The 20,158-nt window shown below is 39.6% G+C and overlaps 4 protein-coding genes across 8 annotated transcripts; 2 read left to right on the top strand and 2 right to left on the bottom strand.

The window, feature by feature from the left end:
* Positions 1-975: 975 nt before the first annotated feature.
* LOC135595914 (multifunctional methyltransferase subunit TRM112 homolog A-like) lies at positions 976-1,549 on the top strand. Its single transcript, XM_065087417.1, has one exon. It carries the CDS (start codon positions 1,035-1,037, stop codon positions 1,401-1,403), a length of 369 nt encoding a protein of 122 aa, XP_064943489.1. The 5' UTR covers positions 976-1,034; the 3' UTR covers positions 1,404-1,549.
* A 3,222-nt stretch (positions 1,550-4,771) lies between these two features.
* Positions 4,772-5,586, bottom strand: LOC135595912 (uncharacterized). The gene has a single exon (XM_065087415.1). The coding sequence runs from the start codon at positions 5,506-5,508 to the stop codon at positions 4,921-4,923; it is 588 nt and encodes a 195-aa protein (XP_064943487.1). The 5' UTR covers positions 5,509-5,586; the 3' UTR covers positions 4,772-4,920.
* Positions 5,587-5,718: 132 nt separating this feature from the next.
* On the top strand, positions 5,719-10,835 carry LOC135595913 (serine/arginine-rich splicing factor SC35-like). Its single transcript, XM_065087416.1, has 10 exons — positions 5,719-6,193; positions 6,277-6,355; positions 6,462-6,541; positions 6,636-6,702; positions 8,635-8,706; positions 9,233-9,433; positions 9,525-9,668; positions 9,758-9,877; positions 10,103-10,331; positions 10,444-10,835. Exons 1-7 carry the CDS (start codon positions 6,118-6,120, stop codon positions 9,649-9,651), a joined length of 702 nt encoding a protein of 233 aa, XP_064943488.1. The 5' UTR covers positions 5,719-6,117; the 3' UTR covers positions 9,652-9,668; positions 9,758-9,877; positions 10,103-10,331; positions 10,444-10,835.
* Positions 10,836-10,992: 157 nt separating this feature from the next.
* LOC135584240 (protein LNK1-like) lies at positions 10,993-20,141 on the bottom strand. 5 transcript variants are annotated; one of them, XM_065087410.1, is made up of 9 exons: positions 20,009-20,028; positions 19,618-19,738; positions 17,434-17,655; positions 15,553-15,700; positions 15,151-15,262; positions 14,752-15,055; positions 13,079-13,669; positions 12,550-12,695; positions 10,993-11,492 (listed from the first exon to the last, which is right to left on the bottom strand). In XM_065087410.1, exons 3-9 carry the CDS (start codon positions 17,485-17,487, stop codon positions 11,381-11,383), a joined length of 1,467 nt encoding a protein of 488 aa, XP_064943482.1. In that variant the 5' UTR covers positions 17,488-17,655; positions 19,618-19,738; positions 20,009-20,028; the 3' UTR covers positions 10,993-11,380. The 5 variants fall into 5 exon arrangements, with proteins under 5 accessions (XP_064943482.1, XP_064943485.1, XP_064943484.1 ...); XM_065087413.1 differs by lacking the exon at positions 17,434-17,655 and having other exon boundaries at positions 20,009-20,141; XM_065087412.1 differs by lacking the exon at positions 20,009-20,028 and having other exon boundaries at positions 10,993-11,489.
* Positions 20,142-20,158: the final 17 nt, after the last annotated feature.

Below are 20,158 nucleotides of genomic sequence, written 5' to 3'. Positions count from 1 at the left end.
CTGCAGGGAGGTACCTGGTGATATTTTGATGTTGTTAAGGTACATCGCGATGTAGAGACACTATGATAGTTGCACACGTGAGGGTCGACCTAGTTACCAATGAAGTTGTGGGAGTTGGAGTACATAGTTTCATTCCTTGCTCTCAAAATGGCATAGGCCAATGGAGGCGAGGATTGGCGATGATGACACCGATCTCGACATTGAACTTGAAGTTGTCAGGAGATCTCCATTGTCTGTTAAGGCCAAGAGGTGATGGTGCGTGATGGAGGTAGTCTCGATAAGAGGACTAAGGAAAGGTGTGAGAGTGAAAAGAAACATAGCAAAATAGCGAAGATAGAGGGGAGGGCGATGAGAATAGTAATTATAAAATTATATTTTTATCTCTTTTTAAAATATTATTTTTCTACGTATGACAACATGTGTCAAATTTTCTATCAATAGAGTTGGTGACATGAAGAGAAATAGAATTAAATATTTTACTTTCTTATGTAAAAGAATCTTAATATAATTTTTTAAAGTATAAAGATCATCATAATTAATTATAAAGAATAATTTATACTTAGTCTTAATTGTTATATTATAACTATAGCATCCATGCACATTTTTATGAATCAATAATAATCGACGATACGCTAATGCTCAAGGGGTAGATTATGAGGGCTAAATACTATCCATAATTCTCTTGTACTTCAAATTATGGGCGGTACTCGGAAATAGAGCTTCCCCATACTTCACTTGCTTCATTTATTTATCAAATAAGTATATATATATCTCGTATATATATATATATATATATATATATATATATTGCTTTTAATAAGTTCATATTATACAATTTCCAAAATTTAAGAAATAAACAAATAAATATTAGTTCGGAATGAGAAGATATATTTTTCATGACAAGTTAGCTATTTGGTTGAGTGTACCGACGGTGCTCCGATCCGAGCTCTCTTTTTATAAGGCTTTAGGGCACGTTCTCGATATCTCAAGGTCCCAAAAGTGCGATCGATAGAGCGAAAGGAGGCGGCGCAAAGATGAGGCTTTTGACACACAACATGCTCTCCTGCAACATCAAGGGCGTCACCAACGGCTTCCCCCTCCGCCTGGAGGCCGAGAAGTGGGTCGAGAAGGAGGTGGAGCTCAACGCCGACTTTCTCCGCCACATCTTCCCCAAGATCGAATGGAAGGCCCTTGCGGGCGCCGCCCGCGCCGTCGACTACTGCGAGCTTCCCGAGGAGGCCGACGCCGCGATGCTGGACTCCGAGGACTTCCTCCGCCGCTTCCACCACGCGCTGCTCGAGATCCACGTCGAGGAGGGCGCCCTCGTGTGCCCCGAGACCGGCCGCGGGTTCCCCATCACTAAGGGCATCCCCAACATGCTCCTCCACGAAGACGAGGTCTGATTCGAGAGGATCGTTTCCGATCGCCCTTTTCCTTTTTCTGGGCTTTAGGATTAGGGTTTTGTGTCGCTGGGAAATGCTCCGATGTATCTTTACAACTCTGTTCTCTTGTATCTCCATCTGCAACCATAAGAACCCCAATTGGTGAACTGCTGTTTTTTTAAATCAACTACATCGAATTCACCAAATTGATGTCGCTAATTGATCTATATCGTTTCAATTCAATGTGATTTATGTCGATTTGAGAAATTGGAAGTAAATGTCTTCTATAAAATGCTCGTGAAATGCTAGCAAAACTATATTAAAACTATATTGGCCATTATAAGTAGATGGAAATTCCACACCGTCCGATCCTTTTCGATAAGGTCGACAACAACCTCGTCATGGGGTTCAAGAAGTCCTCGGCGTCGGAGGAAATCTCAGCCGTTCCATCGTTTCGGCAGCCTATCTGGACCGTAGATCTACTCGTGTGTATGCAACCTGCTCCGCCTTTATTTCCCTCCATCTCAGTGCATCGATTCAAGAAAACAAAAGCAGAGGAAGTGGCGAGAGAGAGAGATGGAAGTCGCCGAGACGTCGACTGGATCCGCCGCGGTGGGATGCTTCTCTTTCGCGGAGCTCCGGTTGGAGGGCTCCGCTCCCTCTGCCGTCGCCTTCTCCGAGCCCTGCCCCTGCTGCGGCAACCGCAAGCGCCGCTGCCTCCAACCACCCACCCGCCCGCGCAAGAAGCTCCTTGTCTACGACCTAGCTTCCTCCCCACCTTCTCCCCCTCCCCCTGGCGCCGGCCCCCTCCTCCAACGTTCCGATTCCGATTCTCACCACTCATCCCCCTCCGCCCTCGCCCTCCGGCGCTCTGGGTCATCTTCCTCCTCCTTACAATTCCCGGCCGCCAGCCTCTCGTTGACGCTCCCGCCTGCCGTTTTTACCCCTTTCGTCCACTCCCACTCCTTCCCCGTCTCCGCTGGACTCGCTTCCCACCTCGAGCCGACGGTTAGGATCTCGCCGTCCTCTCCATCGACACCGACGGGCGGCTCCTTTGTCTACCGGTCCTCGGACCCGACCACTCCCCTGTCCCCTCCACCGGAGATGTCGAATTCGTCCCCCTCCGCCACTTCTTCCTCGGGTCCGGATGAGGCGGTAACTCCCCTGTTGGACTAGGGTAGCCCTTAATTTTTTTCTCATCGTCCAAATTATCGTCGCCTAACGATCTCCAACCGGCGATCGCTATCCTTTATTTGTAGTATTCTTTCTATTTTCCTTGTGGGAAAACAAGGGGCAGTTCTTGATTTCTCTTTACATTTCCACTGACGTTCAAATCATCTTCGCCTTGCGATCTCAAATGAGTGGTAGCGATCCTCTCGTTTTTTGTTCTTTCTATTTTTCCTGGGAGTTTTCGTCCGAAGGGATTGTGCTCAAGATCCCGTGAAGGGCTTGTGATCGGATCTTTTATGACGACCGAACAGAGCAGGGAATTATGGTCATTTGGTTTCTGGCAGGAGGGCGGGAGCGAGGAGGGGAAGCGTTCGAGGGCGAACGGAGACGACTCCCCCTGCCACGAGGAAGACGAAGTGAGGATGCTCGTCAACTGCCGCGGCTGTGGGCTCGTTCGCGAGCTGGTACTCTCCCACGGAAAGTGAAAGAGGTAACGCGTCATCATTACTTCTCCTCAAGCATTCGTATAGGTCACGTGGTCTTTCTATGTTTTTCCCTCGCTTTCATTTGATTTCTTGGAGAGGAAGATGCTTTAGAGACCTTCATGGTTACTGGATGTCAAGTCCACGTACGGTGGACCAGCAAGCCATACGACTTTGTTTGGTCGAGTAGTCTCATGTGGTGACTGAACTAGGTTTGATTTTTTTTTTAGCAAACATGATTTGATCAAGCTAGATAAGAATTGATTGATCTTGACATGTAAATCCAAGAACAAGATAATAATGCAAGCCCCAGACATGGAGCTTTGCATATTTACATGCTTTGCATATTTACAATCTTTCCCATAAGGTCCTCACAAGTCGGATTGAGTTAGGCCACTTTGCCATATATATAGCACACAAGACAACTTCTTGCACATAAGTTTTGCAATTTGTTTGAGCTTCATAATGAAGCTACAGAAGCTACAACAAGCATCCCAACAGATAGAACTAAAAGTGAGCCAGCCTATATCAAACTCTAAGGTGAACATAATCTTTTAAATTTCTTTTTTAAAAGATAAACTAGATAGCACATTCAAGTTGGACATGATCTTTTACTGGCCAAACTAGATAGTAGTTTCAAGTTGGACATAATTCATCTCGATATAAAGATGTGACTAGCTATGCTAAAAATAATTGAATTTTCCACTTAGACCTACCTACCACATTATCTTGTTGGCAAATATGTTTAGCCTCATTTCTAGCTCTACCATAACTAGATAGCACCTTCAAGTTGGACATAATTCATTCTGATATAAAGATATGACTAGCTATGCTAAAAATAATTGAATTTTCCACTTAGACCTACCTATCACATTATCTTGTTGGCAAATATGTTTAGCCTCATTTCTAGCTCTACCATCTCAAGGAATAATCTTATCAGATAAGCAGATTAACCCATAAGATATTTCACACTCCCACTTAATCACAATCCTTGTGACCTCGATACAATGAACTAATTACAATGTTAGCGAAATTATTCCCAGAAGCACATTTTTATGGATCCCATCTTGCCCATTTAATTCCAATGAATATTATGACAACTTCATCATAGTGTTACCTCATAAACAAAGGATTACAAAGGCTGCCAGCAAAACCCATATCAATAGTTAAAGAGTGACAAAAACCAATGCCAATTGGAACACCAAGTCTCCACTTTATTCATTATTTTTCGTAGGAATACACAATGTAAAAGTTCTTCCACACTCCATTTAGGCATATATTACTATTTCAAACCATTAAACCATGAAATGGGAATAATTGGATCAGTTGTCATCATATATTCCCTCTATTTTATGATAATAAAAACTCTCTCTACCTATAACCAGCAAGCCTACGATCTTTCAATATTTCAGAATAAGAAATCCATGACTGATCGAGAGTCAAAGAGTGAACAGAAGGAAATAAATCAGAATTCTAAACCCAAAAAACCATATCGGCTTTCCGTCAAACATGTAGCGGGCGGGGCTTGAACGTTAAGCATCCTAAAGAACCTTTCATCTTCACCTATTACTAGCAAGTCTACACCTTCGAGTATGTTAGAACCAAAAAAATCGTTGTTGAATAAGAAGCAAAGAGTGAATAAAAGCAAATAACTCGGAATTCTAACAGTAAAAAAACCATACTGGCTTTCCGTCAAACATGCAGCAGGCAGAGATCGTACATTATAACAAAGGAGCGTAAAAAGTATAACAAAAATATTCATAAAAACAAGTTATCACCATGTAAATAATCTCGAACAAACTTTCCTGAAAATCCAGCAAGGTTGGTCGAAAAAGACGCAGTCTTCGACGCTTATTAAGCGAGAAAACAGACTACTTCTAAGCCTTCTAAGCCGACTCTGACAGACGCATGCTGCTCCAGGGGAACTTGCTCTCCTCCTGTCCTTTCTTCCCTCTCCCGCCACCACCACCGCCGCCGCTGCCGCCGCTACGCCGCCGTACCCCGCCGCCACCAGCAGCAGCACGCTTGCCGCGATACCCACTCGGCTCCTCGCGGCGTCTATCGTCGAGCCAGTGCTTGCGCTCGCCGCGGCCGTCTTCGCCCTCGACAACGGCAGGGCGGCGGGAGGCGGCACCGGCGATGCGCTTCTTCTCTTCGAAGATGAGCTTGACGGGGAAGAGGTCGGGGGAGAGGGAGAGGGGGGAGCGGAGCGTGACGTAGGCCTTCTTATAGTCGGGCTTGGCGGCCAGGAAGGGACCGCGCTTCGTCTTCTTGCCCTCCATGTTGAGGGTGCGCACCTCGGCGACGTCGAAGCCGTAGAGGGACTCGAGCACGCGGCGGATCTCCACCTTGGAGGCGGAGGGGATGGTCTTGAGGGCGATCTCGCGGATGGAATCGAAGGGAGGCGACGGCAGGAGGAGCTTGATGGGCAGGTTTGCGAAGTGGATCACGCGTCGTCCAAGGCGGCTTCCCATCTCCTCCCTTTCCGATGCCCTCGAGCTGGTGCTACTGTTCTCCTGCCCCCAAACCTTACCTAGCGGACGATAAAAGGTTCGGCCCTCTTTTCTACTGGACTCGGATTGAAATCTAGTCATCCGCATCCGACCTCCATCAGTTCCAAACCTAACCTCGAATGAACCATCAAGTCTAGCTTGTAACTCGGATGCGGATCCGGATAAATTTGGAGTTCGTCATTGGGCTGCAATTCGAATGAATCGGGCCTCGGACCTGTTAATACCCGATTGACCCATCAGATTACGGGACCTGTTAATACCTGGCAATTTGGAAGGGGTTTAAATGTCACTGGTTGAATAAGAGTCAGGCAATTTTGACCTAATTGACCCATCAGATTACGGGTCTCGGACCTGTTAATACCCGATTGGATTCGAGTTTGGGTCGATCTACCCGATTAACAAAGTCCTTCACCCGGACCCGAGAACCAATTTTATTCGGGCGTAATCCAAGATTTTGGCCCAGGCCCACTCGACCTATAAATTACCCGCACCGCCTTCCCACACCGGTCACTCCCTAATCTTTCAAAACCCAAACCCTGAACGGTTTCTCCTTCCCTGTCCCATCTTGCGATGTCGCACTTCGGGCGATCGGGGCCTCCGGACATCAGAGACACGTATTCCCTCCTCGTCCTCAACATCACGTTCCGTGAGTGTCTTCCCCCATTCACCCTCTGCTCCACGCCTCTCTCCCTGTAGTTTCTTTGTCTTCATGGGTGGTGTTTTTCGCAGGGACGACGGCAGACGACCTCTTCCCGCTCTTCGACAAGTACGGTGAGGTGGTGGATGTCTTCATCCCGAGGGATCGAAGGTACATTCTTGGATCGAAGTTCGTTTCTTCTTTTTGTTGTGTCTTCATCCCGAGGGTTTTTCTCCATCAAGATTTGTAATATTCTCCGGTTTCATGGACTCGGAAGGACTGGGGATTCGCGAGGTTTCGCATTCGTGAGGTATAAGTATGCCGATGAGGCACAGAAAGCCGTGGAGAAGCTCGATGGTGTGATTTCCCCCATCAACTTTGATCTTCTTATTTTATGCCACAGATTATCTTGTCTTTTGCGTTTATTGTCTTTCTTTCTGATGCGAATTAGGGAGAAATGTGGACGGCCGAGAAATTAGGGTTCAGTTCGCGAAGTATGGTCCAAATGCTGAACGGATGTAAGTATTATGGATCTTCTTGTTCAGTTGTCGACAACCATCATCTTTGTTTCGTGGTATGACCTGTTAGTATCTGCTGATATTTCCTTGAAATAAAGCGGAATGTGATAACTATTTTCACCCAATATCATTTTGGATGATAGACTCAGAATAGTCATGTAATATTGATTTATCTGCAACACGATCAAGGCAGGCCATGCTCTTTTAGTATCAAGGCAGAAAGGATTTGATGCACTGCTTTGGATCGTATATAAAAATATTTCTGTTTCTTATTTTAACTGAGAAAAGTATCAGATGAGTGTTATATTATTTTCTGATACTAATGTTTATGAGGTTAAATCACCGGAAGCATGCGCTTAAGGTAAATTTTCCCACAAGCATCACATGCTTTTGTGCATCATGTATTATACCCTCTCCAGCTGCTGTGTTTTTGGAAACACTCTTACTGGAGCTCATTATAAGGTAGACTGGAATGTGCTGGTATCATTTTTTTTTTAAAGGTTAGCTTGTGCCAACATGGACACAGCACAGCTTAACTGTTATTGATGTGCTTTATTCTTGCCAGTTTCTGTGACCTGAAGTCCTTGAGAGCTTTTGAATTTTTTCCCCCATTGGCTTATCTTTGTGTTATTGTGCTGAGACTCTCTTTTGATAGTTCCAAACAAGAGTATGCTGTGAAACTCTAATAAGACCACATGTAGGTCACTTATCTATGCATGTATACTAGTATTCTGACCTTTTATTTTCAGAAAATTGTGAAAAAACTCTCTTTGACCTTATCCATGCAAAAAAGTGTTGCTCTCATTAATACATATTTGCAGGTATGAATATGTATATTCGTGTATCATATCAAAAGTACATCTCTTGACTAGAAAATTATGATAATGATTGGTTTGAGGCTCCAGTCATATACCTTTGTTTTTTTTAGTATAATTGCTTTTGCAATATTTAATATATTCTCAAGTATTCATGCATATTCTAATGTTGTCACTTCAAATGAAATATTGCTAAAAATAGTAGTCAGCAAGGTATGTAATATCGTACTGTATCGGAGTTTCGACGTTCGCTCGGTACAATACGATATTGTATACCGAGCGATATACCGAACAGTATACCGAGCGATATACCGAACGGTATATATATATATATATATATATATATATATATATATATATATATATATATATATATATATATATATATATATATATATATATATATATATATATATATATATATATATATATTGTTTCGTCCGGTAATGAGCGGTCCGTGTACCGATCAGCTGACGAACCGTTACGTATCGTCCGTACCGGATGGTATTATTTGAAATTGCATATCTTGGTAGTCGGGACTATCACACTATTCATAACTAAAATATTATGAATTTAATTCTAAAATTTGTTAAGAAGGCTACCTCCACAGTGTCTAGATCACTCAAGTTTTTGAATTATTGGATTGTCCTCAAAGTTCAATTGTAATACTAAATTTTAACAATTATGTCTCGACCTAGATGATATTAACCCAAGACTGTGTTCTTTTGTGTTGTGGGGTCATGACAGTGATTTATGGTTCATGGAGTGAACCTGTGTCCACTGCCTTATTAGCCCATTCGAATGCATGATTTGTATAATCTTGATTGCGATGAAGTTAGACCAAGAGTGCATTCTTGGTCTTGATGTGTCTTGGTAGTGATTCAGGCTTCACAGATTACTGGAGTCTGTGGTAAGTGGAAAATTCACATATATGATGGTATTATAGAATGATCAGGGAAACCATAAAATTCAGATTAGGAATACATAAGATTGCAAGCAATGCATCACCAACACTAAGAACATATTTGAATTTCATCATATCTTACCTCTTTCATCTGTTTTGATGCCATTAAATTGCTAGTAGCTTATTATCAGTTTCTTTTTTTTATTTTTTCAGTCATAAAGGGAGAATTGTGGAAGAAGTACCAAGGACCAGTGGTAGGTCTAGAAGCCGCAGCCCAAGGCCAAGGTGCATATGTTTCCTACAAATGTATCGCATATGTTGAATTGTTTTACTTACTGCTCCTGTTTATACTTATCTTTCTGAATGCAATGTTCTAAGAGTTGTATATGGTTCTTTGGGATTCAGAATATTTCAAGAGGATGTCTTTGATACTTCCCATGTATCATGAGATATTTATTTCACCAATCAAAAGATCGGCAGTTTTAGAAAACTACCATTCCAATCGCAGTAGCTTTTCAGCACCATTATCAGCAATAGATTATATATTATAATATCTTGTCTTTGCCATGTTTGTTTGTTTTGATTATTTGTTGCAAACCTTTATTTTGGCAACCTCCATTGGTAACACGTAGAGGAATATATGTATTCTTGGTTGTAACAAATTACTAAAATAGTGATGTTCCTTAAAAAAACCATATATGCATTTTCTGGTCCTCGGTGATTGAGTTGCTTTGCAGAAGTGCTATCTTATAGACTGTATGTTGCAGACATTGGAATGATTCCTATGGCCAAAATTGTTCCATTGCTTCAGGTATCGAGATAGAGAATATAAGAGGCGAAGTCAAAGTCGAAGTCGAAGCAGGGGGAGACATGAGCGGGACAGATATCATGACAGGGAAAGGGATTACCGCCGAAGCAGCCGAAGTCCTAGTGTAAGTCCTGATTACCGCAAGCATAGTGGTAGAGGCAAGTATGATGATGTGCGAAGGAGTAGAAGTCGTTCTTATAGCAGGTAATTGTGAAAACTTCATCCTTCTAATGGGTCTGTCATCCTCATGTTCTTGTGCTATCTTAAGCCCTTATGCTGGTATCGTCTTTGATAGTGGATCGCCTATCCGCCGTAGCCCTAGTCCTAAAAGGAGTTCATCTCCTCATAGTACACCTCGCAAGGGAAGTGCTGATGAAAAAAATCATGAACCATCTTCACATTCCCGAAGTGTTTCACCATAGTGTTTCACCTTTGAAAGGTACTAAAAGATGTATACTTTTTATTATGTTTGTGAACTTTCTTTTTTCAGATTTATCTTGTCATGTTTCTTTTGATATCTTTTGTTAGGAAACACAAGACACTGTTCATGATCCCTGTCTCCAGAGCATTTGATTTGAGGTTGCATCTCCAAAGATATTCCTGATAGTGGCTTGGCGAATTGTTGTAGCTATTAAACTTCTTTTCAAGGTCAACAACTTAAAAAAAAAGAAACTCGTGTGCTTAGCTGCCTGTTATCATAATTCAGAACCGTCTTTGATGCATGGAACAGTATGGTCAAATAGTACTAATTTAGTTTATCATGCAGTGCGCTTTATTTATATTGTTTGTTATATCTTTTCTAAAATTCCATCTGTGAAATTGTGTTTTGGTAGTTTACTTTGGATGTTTGCTGACATCATGCAATTTTTATAGCTCTCTGCATTTGAGTGAAGTCATAGTGGCTGAGAGTGGCTGACATGTTGCTGATGTCATAATTGTTGCTGATTTTCTTCCTTGATAATGCTGATGTCCGTGATAGTGGTGTTCGTATTTTGATCGTAAGTATCACATCGTACTGATGTCCAGTCAGATTATAAAGGAAGAGGGGCCATCTCTCAAACAGAAATGTTGTCTACCAACGTACTGCCTAATCTAGTGGTTGGTAAGGATCATTTTCTTTTTTTCTTATATTTTTAATAATTTTGACAATTTTATATTTGCTCTCGAACATGTACTTATGATTGGTGTTTTTTCATGCTGCGAGATCCAAAAAGAGTAGTAGCTGTGATGGCTGTGTACATTAATCTTTGTTGCACCCACAATACCTGATGACTCCGTGTAGGCTTTGGAAAAGTAGTGGTAAAACCATGTTGCAACTACTTAGGTATGAGTTCAATCCAACTTTCTATCTCTAACATGCACATGAACATCAGTAAACGGCAGGCTCTAATCGTGTTACGTGCATAGTCATAGTTGAATTGGTGCCCAGCTAAATTTGCTGTTTTGAGCACATGTACTATTTTTCTTGTGTTTTTTCAGTCTCCACATTGGTGACCCTTTTCTTGTTTGGATTTACAATTTGTAAGTTGTAGCAATTCAGTAGGCAAAGGGAATGTTTGTCACTGGTATGTATTTAATAAGTTTTGTGTGGGTCGTGCAACATGGACCCAGTCAAAGATGTGAACTATTCTCATGGGTGAGCAGATTAAATGATACCGAGGCAACCCCTCTCCAGTAGGTGGCATAGCTGATTCGCGTGGTGGTGCGCTGTTCCTGCCAAAGGAGCATGATGAATTCCCAAGTCATGATCATTGAACAGAGCGTTTGTTCCTGGCAAACTAGCCGGTTGATTTCTTTATTTTTTTGTCTTTAAGGATCACAGTTTTAAAGTAAATATAATCACCATACAAAGGTAAAACAGGCAGTATGAGTATGAGAAAGTCTGCAGGGATTGTGTTCCACGGATTATGGCACTGAAAAACTCTTTCATGCGCCTGCGGGAGATGACATATCCTCATGCATTGCAAGCTGCGGCTGCACGCGTTGAGCGACCAAAACTCACATTTTATACACTGGAGACGAGATGATACGATACCCCATGCATTGCAAAGCTGTGGCTGCACGACTAACCTACTTGGTCCCGTAAGCTGATTCTTCTACAACTGTCCCAACTGACTTTCGCCTTTGTTAGATATAAAATAGAAAAGGTTTTTAACTCTTAATCAGAGATTTGAATGATACTGGAGGCCTCTGGAATAGTAGATGAGCTACAGATCGGTCTATTGGATTTGTTGCAGTTTCCACCTTAATTTCTGCACATCTGCTTCAACACCCACACCAAAATAAATCAGGGGTCATCATACTCTTGGTAACATCGACTATTGTTGTCGTCAAAAGCAAAAAATATAAGAGTCCAAAGTTACCATGCTGGTTCAAAAGATAATGCCAGAAAAAGATTCGAGGCGACTGTACCAACTCAATGCCGGAAAAAGATGTATACAGCTTACATATTATGGCTAATCTTTGTCATTTGTAATATCTGCAGTTTGAACGCATTATCTACGTTTCTTACTCTCAGAACCTAACGCATTTGTAATATGTCGCTAATTTTACCAAAGCATCTCTAATTTGATTCACACACCTTAACAATCTTATTTACCTGAATCCAACCTTCCTCCACTGAGCATGGGACATATTTTTTTATGAATAACAAATTGGACATAAAATTAATTCAGATGGGGTCCATGCACCCAAAAAGTATTACTGTCAACATGCATTTCTCCAACATCTGCTATAAAGTCTCAACAACTATCCGTCTCCGTACATTCAGTTCTAGAAACACCCAGTTTTCGAAATATTGTATCACCAGTACTGTATATGCTTTTTATTCATTAAACCACCTAAGAAAAATATTAATAGATTTAACACAGATTACACTTGCTCATATATCCATCTGTTTGGTTTGTCCTCTCGAAATTGGAAAAGGTTTTTATTTCCCAAGTGTTATTTTATTGAAACACAACTAAACAATCGAAACTAAAAAAAAAACCTAATGCAACAATTATTTTGTTGTCAAATTATTGAGCAACAATTATTTTGAGAGTCCATCACGTGAGTATTATGACAATGTTCACGCAAAGAATTTGCAGTTTACATACCTAATTCCCAGAATAGAGGGAAAAAAAAGTATAAGACAAGTTCAATACATGATTGGAGGTCATATGTCCCATCAGTAATAATATAGTAACTCCCAGATTAGAGCAAAAAACAAGCAATTAGGCATGAAAATCTTTCAGCAAAACAACTTCAAAACTTCGAAAAATCTACAATGCTAGTGCATTTAAAAGGATTATTATAGAACATCAGAAAAGTAATCATACCTAGGCCATACTGCTGCACCCAGAATTTTACTCTCGTCCATACTTCCGCGGCAACTATTGCTTCTATCAAGAACATTTCTTGGTATGGTACTCCTTGCTAAACGGTATAGACTATCTCTGATGCAGCACTTAGTTCCATCATCCAACTGAAATAGAAATGAAGAAGCTATGGTTTACTGAAGGTCAAAAGAACAATTATTCTTGCAGAAGATGAGAATGTATCTTAAGAAGAGGAGATATATTATTCACAGCTTAGAAAGTAATTACAAACCAAAGATAGCACATTAGGTTGTATTCCATCTTCTCTGAAGGACATAAAAACAGCTAACCATGTCAAGGAACATGCCAAATTTTAACATCAACAGAGCTGGATCATCCCAATTTTAAAATTTTATGTTGAAGCACAAATAACAACTACTGATTCTTTTGGAGTTTGTATAGTTATATGCAACTAATATACTAATTATATTTAAGGACTATGGAAAAACACAAAGTTATGTCAAGTTGTACTTTTTAAGTGATTAAATACCTGATCCATAACATGCCAAAGCTGCTGGAAACTCATTGCTTCTGCTGAGATGTCATCCGAAGAAACAGATCTCACTAAAGAGTTTTGTTGTCCTATTGTAGATTTTCTCCCAGCTATTGGAACACTATCAAGTTCTTGTGAACTCTCACTTGCTGTAGCATGTAGAGATTTATTCTTCAGAACTGAAGATTTATTTCTGACTGCATCGTGATGGCAGTGTTCCATAAGTACTGGAGTATATGACTGCTTTTCTGGTAGCTTTTCCATCCTGAGATCTAGTGGCATTGCTGGAGGCGTTGATGATTGATATGGGAAATGCTCAAATGATGTCATATGATGAGTCTCATTCTCAAAATTGACACTTGATGATGTTGATTGTGTTTGTGGGATCCGATCTGCAGGAAAGCTGTAATCCACTTGGGCATGAGAATTGAAATTGTTCAAGTAACTACTAGAAGGGCATCCAAAGAAACGGTTTCGCTCTGGAAAGTACTGAAAAGAATCTGTATGAGTGGTAACAGCTGAGGTTGGAACCATCTGATTTAAGCATCTTTGCATTGCATCATCCTCCGATGAGTATTGACTTTTAATCTGTACATGTTTATCAGATAAAAGATCAGGAAAGGCAATGTAGAAAAACACAATATTCAAAAAAAAAAATATCTAAAATTTCAACCTCCTCATGTACTATCATTTATTACCAAAATCAAATAAAGAGAATACAATTATAGAATGGGCAGATTTATTTAAAATTTCTAATTTTTTGTAATTTCTTTTTGTTGGGCTAAACAATTATCGATTGGCCCAAGGCCAAAAGAATACACAGGCTTATTTTCGAGCATCAAGCAACCAGACATAGTTGACAGTAAAGAAAATGTACAAATTACATACACAACAAAGAGCAAACCCTCACGTTTGCTCCATCTCTCTCACATGCATCATGGCAGCCACTCTAACTGTTTCTCTCCCAGTCTCTCCAAGCCTACATACTCCTGCTGATGTCATTTCAGGCAGAGGAGTTTGAGCCTTGAGGTGTCTTTGGCATGCACAAGCCTTTGTGAAAGTACCTTGATGCCATGGTATGACATAGTTGGTAACACTTTATTGACTTGAATGACCCAACAAGTTTGCATCCAAATGTACTTGGAGGAAATGCAAAGCACACGACATAGTATGCAGCTATGCAGTAAAAATTCAAATAAAAACCCCCCAAAAGGAAATATATCAATGACACAGATTATATACCAAATTGTTCAACAGAGCAAATGGAAATTGTTATGACACAGACACACTGTATGCACAATAAGGACAAGTGGTAAAATCAATTTTTGAACACTGTCCAGGTAATTTAATGAAGGTATCATCCATCAGGTTTAGAGATGAACAATTTGACAATTATCAGAACAGTGGTCAATATGTCCTCCATCATTTACCAGAAAAAAACATCCTGAGACAACTTGTTAACAGCAGACCTTGGAAATATTAGTAATTTACATGAAATTGTTCATGCAAATTACTAATTGCAGCTTATGTCCTCCATCATTTACCAGTAAATACATACTTAGACATTATCATAGTAAGAGATAATGTCGAAGCTAGAAGCAACCACAAAATTGAATGAATAAACTGGACATCAATTGCTTAAATTATTAGAAGCACAGTTTGTTTCTGACCTGTTCTTTGGACATGGATATGCCCTCAACTTCTGCATCATTCCCCAGGCAACCACTGTTAGAGTGACAATCAACACTAGCTGATGTAGCATCAGTAGCTGATGGATCAAATTTAGGAAAACACATGGTCTTTGCATAACTCTCTTCCAATGTATCATTCGGCAAACCCAGCTCTGGACATGATGACGATAAGGCTGCTAGGTTAGAAGCTCCAGAACCATCAACAGTATTAGATGAAGATGCCAACCACGATATCCCACCAACACAACTTACATGACTTTGTCCAAATGTAGAATCACAATTTCTCCAAGAAAGTCAAAGAAAAAAAAGCGTTAATATGAAGTCCATTGTGAAATTCAAAAGCACCATAGAAAAAAGCATTAACAATTTTTTATCTACCTGAACATTCTCTCAACATCCTCAAAATTGTCAATATCAGGCCACTCATGGAAAGTGAGATCTTTCAAGACAGAGTTGTGATCGTGCCCACCGGGGATTAGATTATCAGCAGCTGGAGAATCATTATCATGTGAGAAATGGCAGCTCTTGCAGCTACTAAAAATAGATTCCTTTTGTGCAGAAGATTCACTATCTTCATATGGTAATGCAATCTTAGATGAATTTATTAGAGATTCCAACATCATGTGGTGATAATGTGGAAATGTGGATATCATTGTGCCAAAAATACATTCTCAGATGCATGAGGCAATGGATTCACATTCATATCAGATATATCATTATTTATAAAATAGAATATGTCTTGTCTTTTTCTCCAAACAACAGTTTTAGGCAAAACCTTACCGTAGTTGCTCTTTTCAAAATCTGGCTCGTGTCGTGACTTCTTGTTGTTATCAAACAGAATCGCTGATAGATCTGGAACTTCACGATTTTCAGCAGACACTACATGATCGTCACCCTTAGCAAAGTCATCCCAAACATTTTCTCCAAGCTGCAAAAAGATAATGATAAACTTAGTATCTCTTGGATTACTAAAGTCAATGGACATCAGAGGCAGAAGTCTACAGAGGACAAATGAGTTGACACGATATCTCACCTGTTCTTAATATAACATTATACCAAAAGAAGGCCATAAGCAAAGACCAGTTCCAGACAGTGATAAAGTAGATAAAAGATACAGGAATTTAGGTAAGTAAATGATAATGGCATAGAATGCTAATGGATAATCCACATCTAAAATAGAACCTTCGTCCTTCTATTTCAGATTGCATTTCAATGGAAAAAGGAATATTTAAGTAGTCTTGCATCTGCTACCACCAAATCAATTACATCAATGACATGTAGTCGGCATCTTTGAAAGAAAGGCAGTTTGTGGCATGACAAAAGCCACATTATGGATTACAAAAGAAAAAAGGCGGTTCAAGGTAGAAAGTTAAGCTGAAGTAGAGACAATAAGATTGCAATAAAAGTTCATAAAGTTGTGTTGCATCAGCTGGATATCAGCATATTTGTGATTTTGTGCAAATGGCAAAGCTTATCAATTGATCTTCCTTCATATCATTACAACGCAAGAAGAACTATAAAAGGCTATTGTTACCTACTTAAATTGAATGAGCTCAAAGATGGTTACTAAGGTCTATTAACAATCTAGCATTAATAATTTTTGTTAATTTCTCTCTTGCATCAACACACTTTGATTGCCACTTGGCAACAACCTTTAGATAATTGATATCAATGTAAGCCAAAGCACGCCCAGGTGATTAATCAAAGAAATTTCTCAGATTTTTCATGGAGACTTCTTGATGTGGGGTTGTGCTCCACAGAAAACCCTGTGGCTGGATGATTACAATTTTGGGTAATTTCTCTCTTAAAAAAAGTTTCCAGAAAATTTAGAAACATTCTTTGGTTAATTGATATCATCAGTAAGACAACTAGTTGCAGAACTTCATGAATTTTTTCACAGTGCCTTCTTGATGTAGCATTGTGTTCTATAGCAGGCCCCATGCTGATAAGGAATTCTTCATAAGGTTTCTTTGGACCTGTGTTTGAATAATCTTTTGCACTACTAGTTGTAAATATTTATTTCAAAGACATATCATTCTGAATATTAAAGTATCAGATATGTGGATGCATAAAAAAAGGTGGTGGAGCACATGGGACCCCTACTAATTCAGGGTTAATGTATGTAGTCTTAACCTGCAAGCAAAGAAACCATCTTCGTGTCTCGAACCCTATTTACCTAGGTTACAAAGAAGCAGTCTCACCATGGTGCCAAGGTTAGCCTGCAGATATGCAGATGACCCATAAAATAAAAAACATAGCATTAGGCCTTTTTCTTGAAATATTGAATATGGAGGTTTTAAGACAATAGATGGAGTATGGAAGAAAAAACAGAAGAAAAGTGGCATTACTAGGACAAAAGGAGGAACATATAACAATCCTCTACATCCAAACAACAATCCTTACATTTACTAAAATAGAAAAGCTGAGTCCATTTTATGACGACAATATCAACGGCGCACACCATGGAACAATCATAAATCAGTAGAAAAAATGGACTTCATAAAATTCTACTGATGCATGAATTAGCCTCAAGTGCTTTCCAAGTAGCAAAACATCTGAGCTATATCAAGTTGACAAAAAATTCACAATTGTTCCAGGGTAAACCATCTTAAATATCTATCACAGTTTAAACAGTAACAAAAAAACGAGATTAATTATTACATAGGCCACAGGAAATTTTGGATTAGGAACAGGATTGGTCCAAATCAGCCTCATTGACCAATTAAGATAGAGGATCTCTTTTTGGGAATAACTTGAACTTGTCTGAATCTAGAGAAACCATCCTGACGGATCCCACAAAGATATGACCAAGCCCCTGAAATAGTGGTTTCAGAATCAGGCTTAGTTGGTCATCATACTGAATATAAAGCTGATTGGCCGAACCTGCAAAATGATCAAAGGCTTTCCTATGATGATGACATGAAGAAAAGAAAAAGGCATCCTTATGTCCATAAATACTGTCTATCCACCATAACCAACAATGTTTATATTTTCCCTCTGTAAATCTCTAGCTTTTGCCACTTAGTTGACAATAATTTAATAAATATGGAATAGATATTTGAAAAAAATGAAACTACAGGAAGCATGTCAAAACTTGCAATGTGATTCATCTAAAGACAGAAAAACATTTAAAGACAATGTATAATAAGAAGTAATAGGACATAAAGAAGCAAAGGATGTGCAGACATGAAGTAGTGAAATAAATTCAGAACAATCATGAATGTTTATGAAGTTGTGGATAAACTAAGAAAGCCCATATCAGAATTATTGCCCATTTACATGAGTTAGAGAAGCAGAATAGTTTTATAATGAGCAAAAGGCTCTCCTGCTGCAATTTGCAATAGCATTAGAAGGCACAACAAGTTCCCACACTAGAAAGTGTAGAAGAAATCTTATCTGAACAAAGCATTGTTTGGTGCCACTAGAAACTTTGTTACGATCATAACATGTGTCAACAAAATTTTGGAATTTATTCTTAATTTTTCCTCAATTATTTAGTTGTTAGGTATCCTACACACTCTGAAACAATCAAAACTATAGCAGCGTGTTTTGTAGTTTTGGTTGATCTTCCGTAATGGATTATCGGATGAAAATAGAGTGGGAATCTCTTATAGCAGAAGCAAAATGAGCGAGGAGAGGGAACTTTCATGAATCCACATTATGTTATATATTCAAAGAACATGTGTTTTATTAACTTGCAGAAAACCATTAATCTAATTTTGGCACTTTATGTGAGAAAGCATCCAAATCTTTCAGGGTTAATCACTCACAAGATCCAACTGGACAACAATTGAGTTAGAGAAACTTGATCAAATATTTTCAAAATGTCCTCATTTTGGAATGGTGCTCTGCAGCACAAATCAGATGGATTGGTGAGATTAAACAATGAAACTGATCAGCTATACCAATAAAGAATATGCTCACATCTTCTTAGCCGGTACAAATGAATATGATTTAATCCATTGGTTGTTTGGTTCCAACTGTTTAATTTTTCTTTAGTCAGGGTGACAAGGGATTATGAGTCAGAGGTCAGAGCATGCTATCAGTATGGATCCAGTACTTATCTGTACCGGGGATAAACAGGAATTGCTGATGGGTTAAAAAACCTATTACCCTGACCCATAAACAAGAGCCAGTCCTAGATCCAGACATAACACAAATAGCATGTCAGAAAGGGAGCGGTGTTTGTGAGGTTCTAACTTCAAAGTATTGTCCCTGGAGGTGATTGTGAAGAATTTGAGTGACTGCAGTTAGAAATTGTTTCTTCAAGTGTTCTTGATCGACCTTGCAACAACATTGTAGCATTTCAGTCTATGATAACTTGTGCATCTAGCCCAATGCCTAACCTGTGAATATCATAAATACACACACATATGTGTAATATATATCCGTATCTTCACAAGATTTTAATATCATAAGAGGACAAGAGACGTGTATTTAAATATTAAAATATTGTATCTGGAGTTGATTGCAAGAAGTTGGAGTTACTGCAGTTAGAGACTCTTCCCTTCTACTGTTCTTAATCGATCTCGAAACAAACTGTTGCTTCAGTCTACAATAGCTTGTTAATATAAAACTCTACCAAACTTCTGAATGTCATGATTATAAATACATATATTCATAATGATTTTTCACAAAATTCTTTCAGTGCTTGTCACAACCATTTCTGCAATCAATAACGGATAACCATCTGTGGACATAAAGCAATAGCGGTTGATTTTTCATCCATCCCCTTCATGAATCATCACCAAAAGCGATGCCCAAACTACCAATCTCATCAATCATCATCAAGAAAACAAGGAGACAGTAATAAAATGATGGTGCGGATTTAGCAAGACTAAATACCTCATAGATGCTCCAGTCCAAACGTCGCTTCATGACTCTGTGCCCGAAAAAAACTGTACGAGTTCGTTGGATCCGATCCCAAAGTTTCCGGACCGGGCAAATGAACCTCCTCGATTCGTTCCTGCCAGAAACCACGACGACAAACCGACGTCAAAAGGAAGGAAAGATTCCGGAAGTAGTAGATCCACATCAAGATTCATTCACCACACGACTGACCAACACAAACCCTAATCGACAAGCAAGATCTACTCGCAGCCCGAGATCAAGAATCACAATCGAGGCTCAAGATCGCTATACATGATGACAAGAATCCCAAAAAAGTACAGAATAAGAAAAAGGATCAACATAAAAGAAAAAGAAAGGAAGTGATCGAGGAACCCTAAAAGCTTACCCTAATCGAAGTCGTCGTCGGACGCTTCTTCTTGCAGAGCTCCCGATCGGGTTCTTTGCGTTTGGTTTCACTTCTGGTTTTGCAGACCTATTTATTTACTTCTTTTACTTATTTTTCGTGGCTGGTAGTCGAGATGGTACGATCCCGGTG

The sequence above is a fragment of the Musa acuminata genome, chromosome BXJ1-10 (assembly GCF_036884655.1).
Source record: "Musa acuminata AAA Group cultivar baxijiao chromosome BXJ1-10, Cavendish_Baxijiao_AAA, whole genome shotgun sequence".
NCBI lineage: Eukaryota > Viridiplantae > Streptophyta > Magnoliopsida > Zingiberales > Musaceae > Musa > Musa acuminata.
This window is presented reverse-complemented; position numbering and strand designations above follow the sequence as displayed.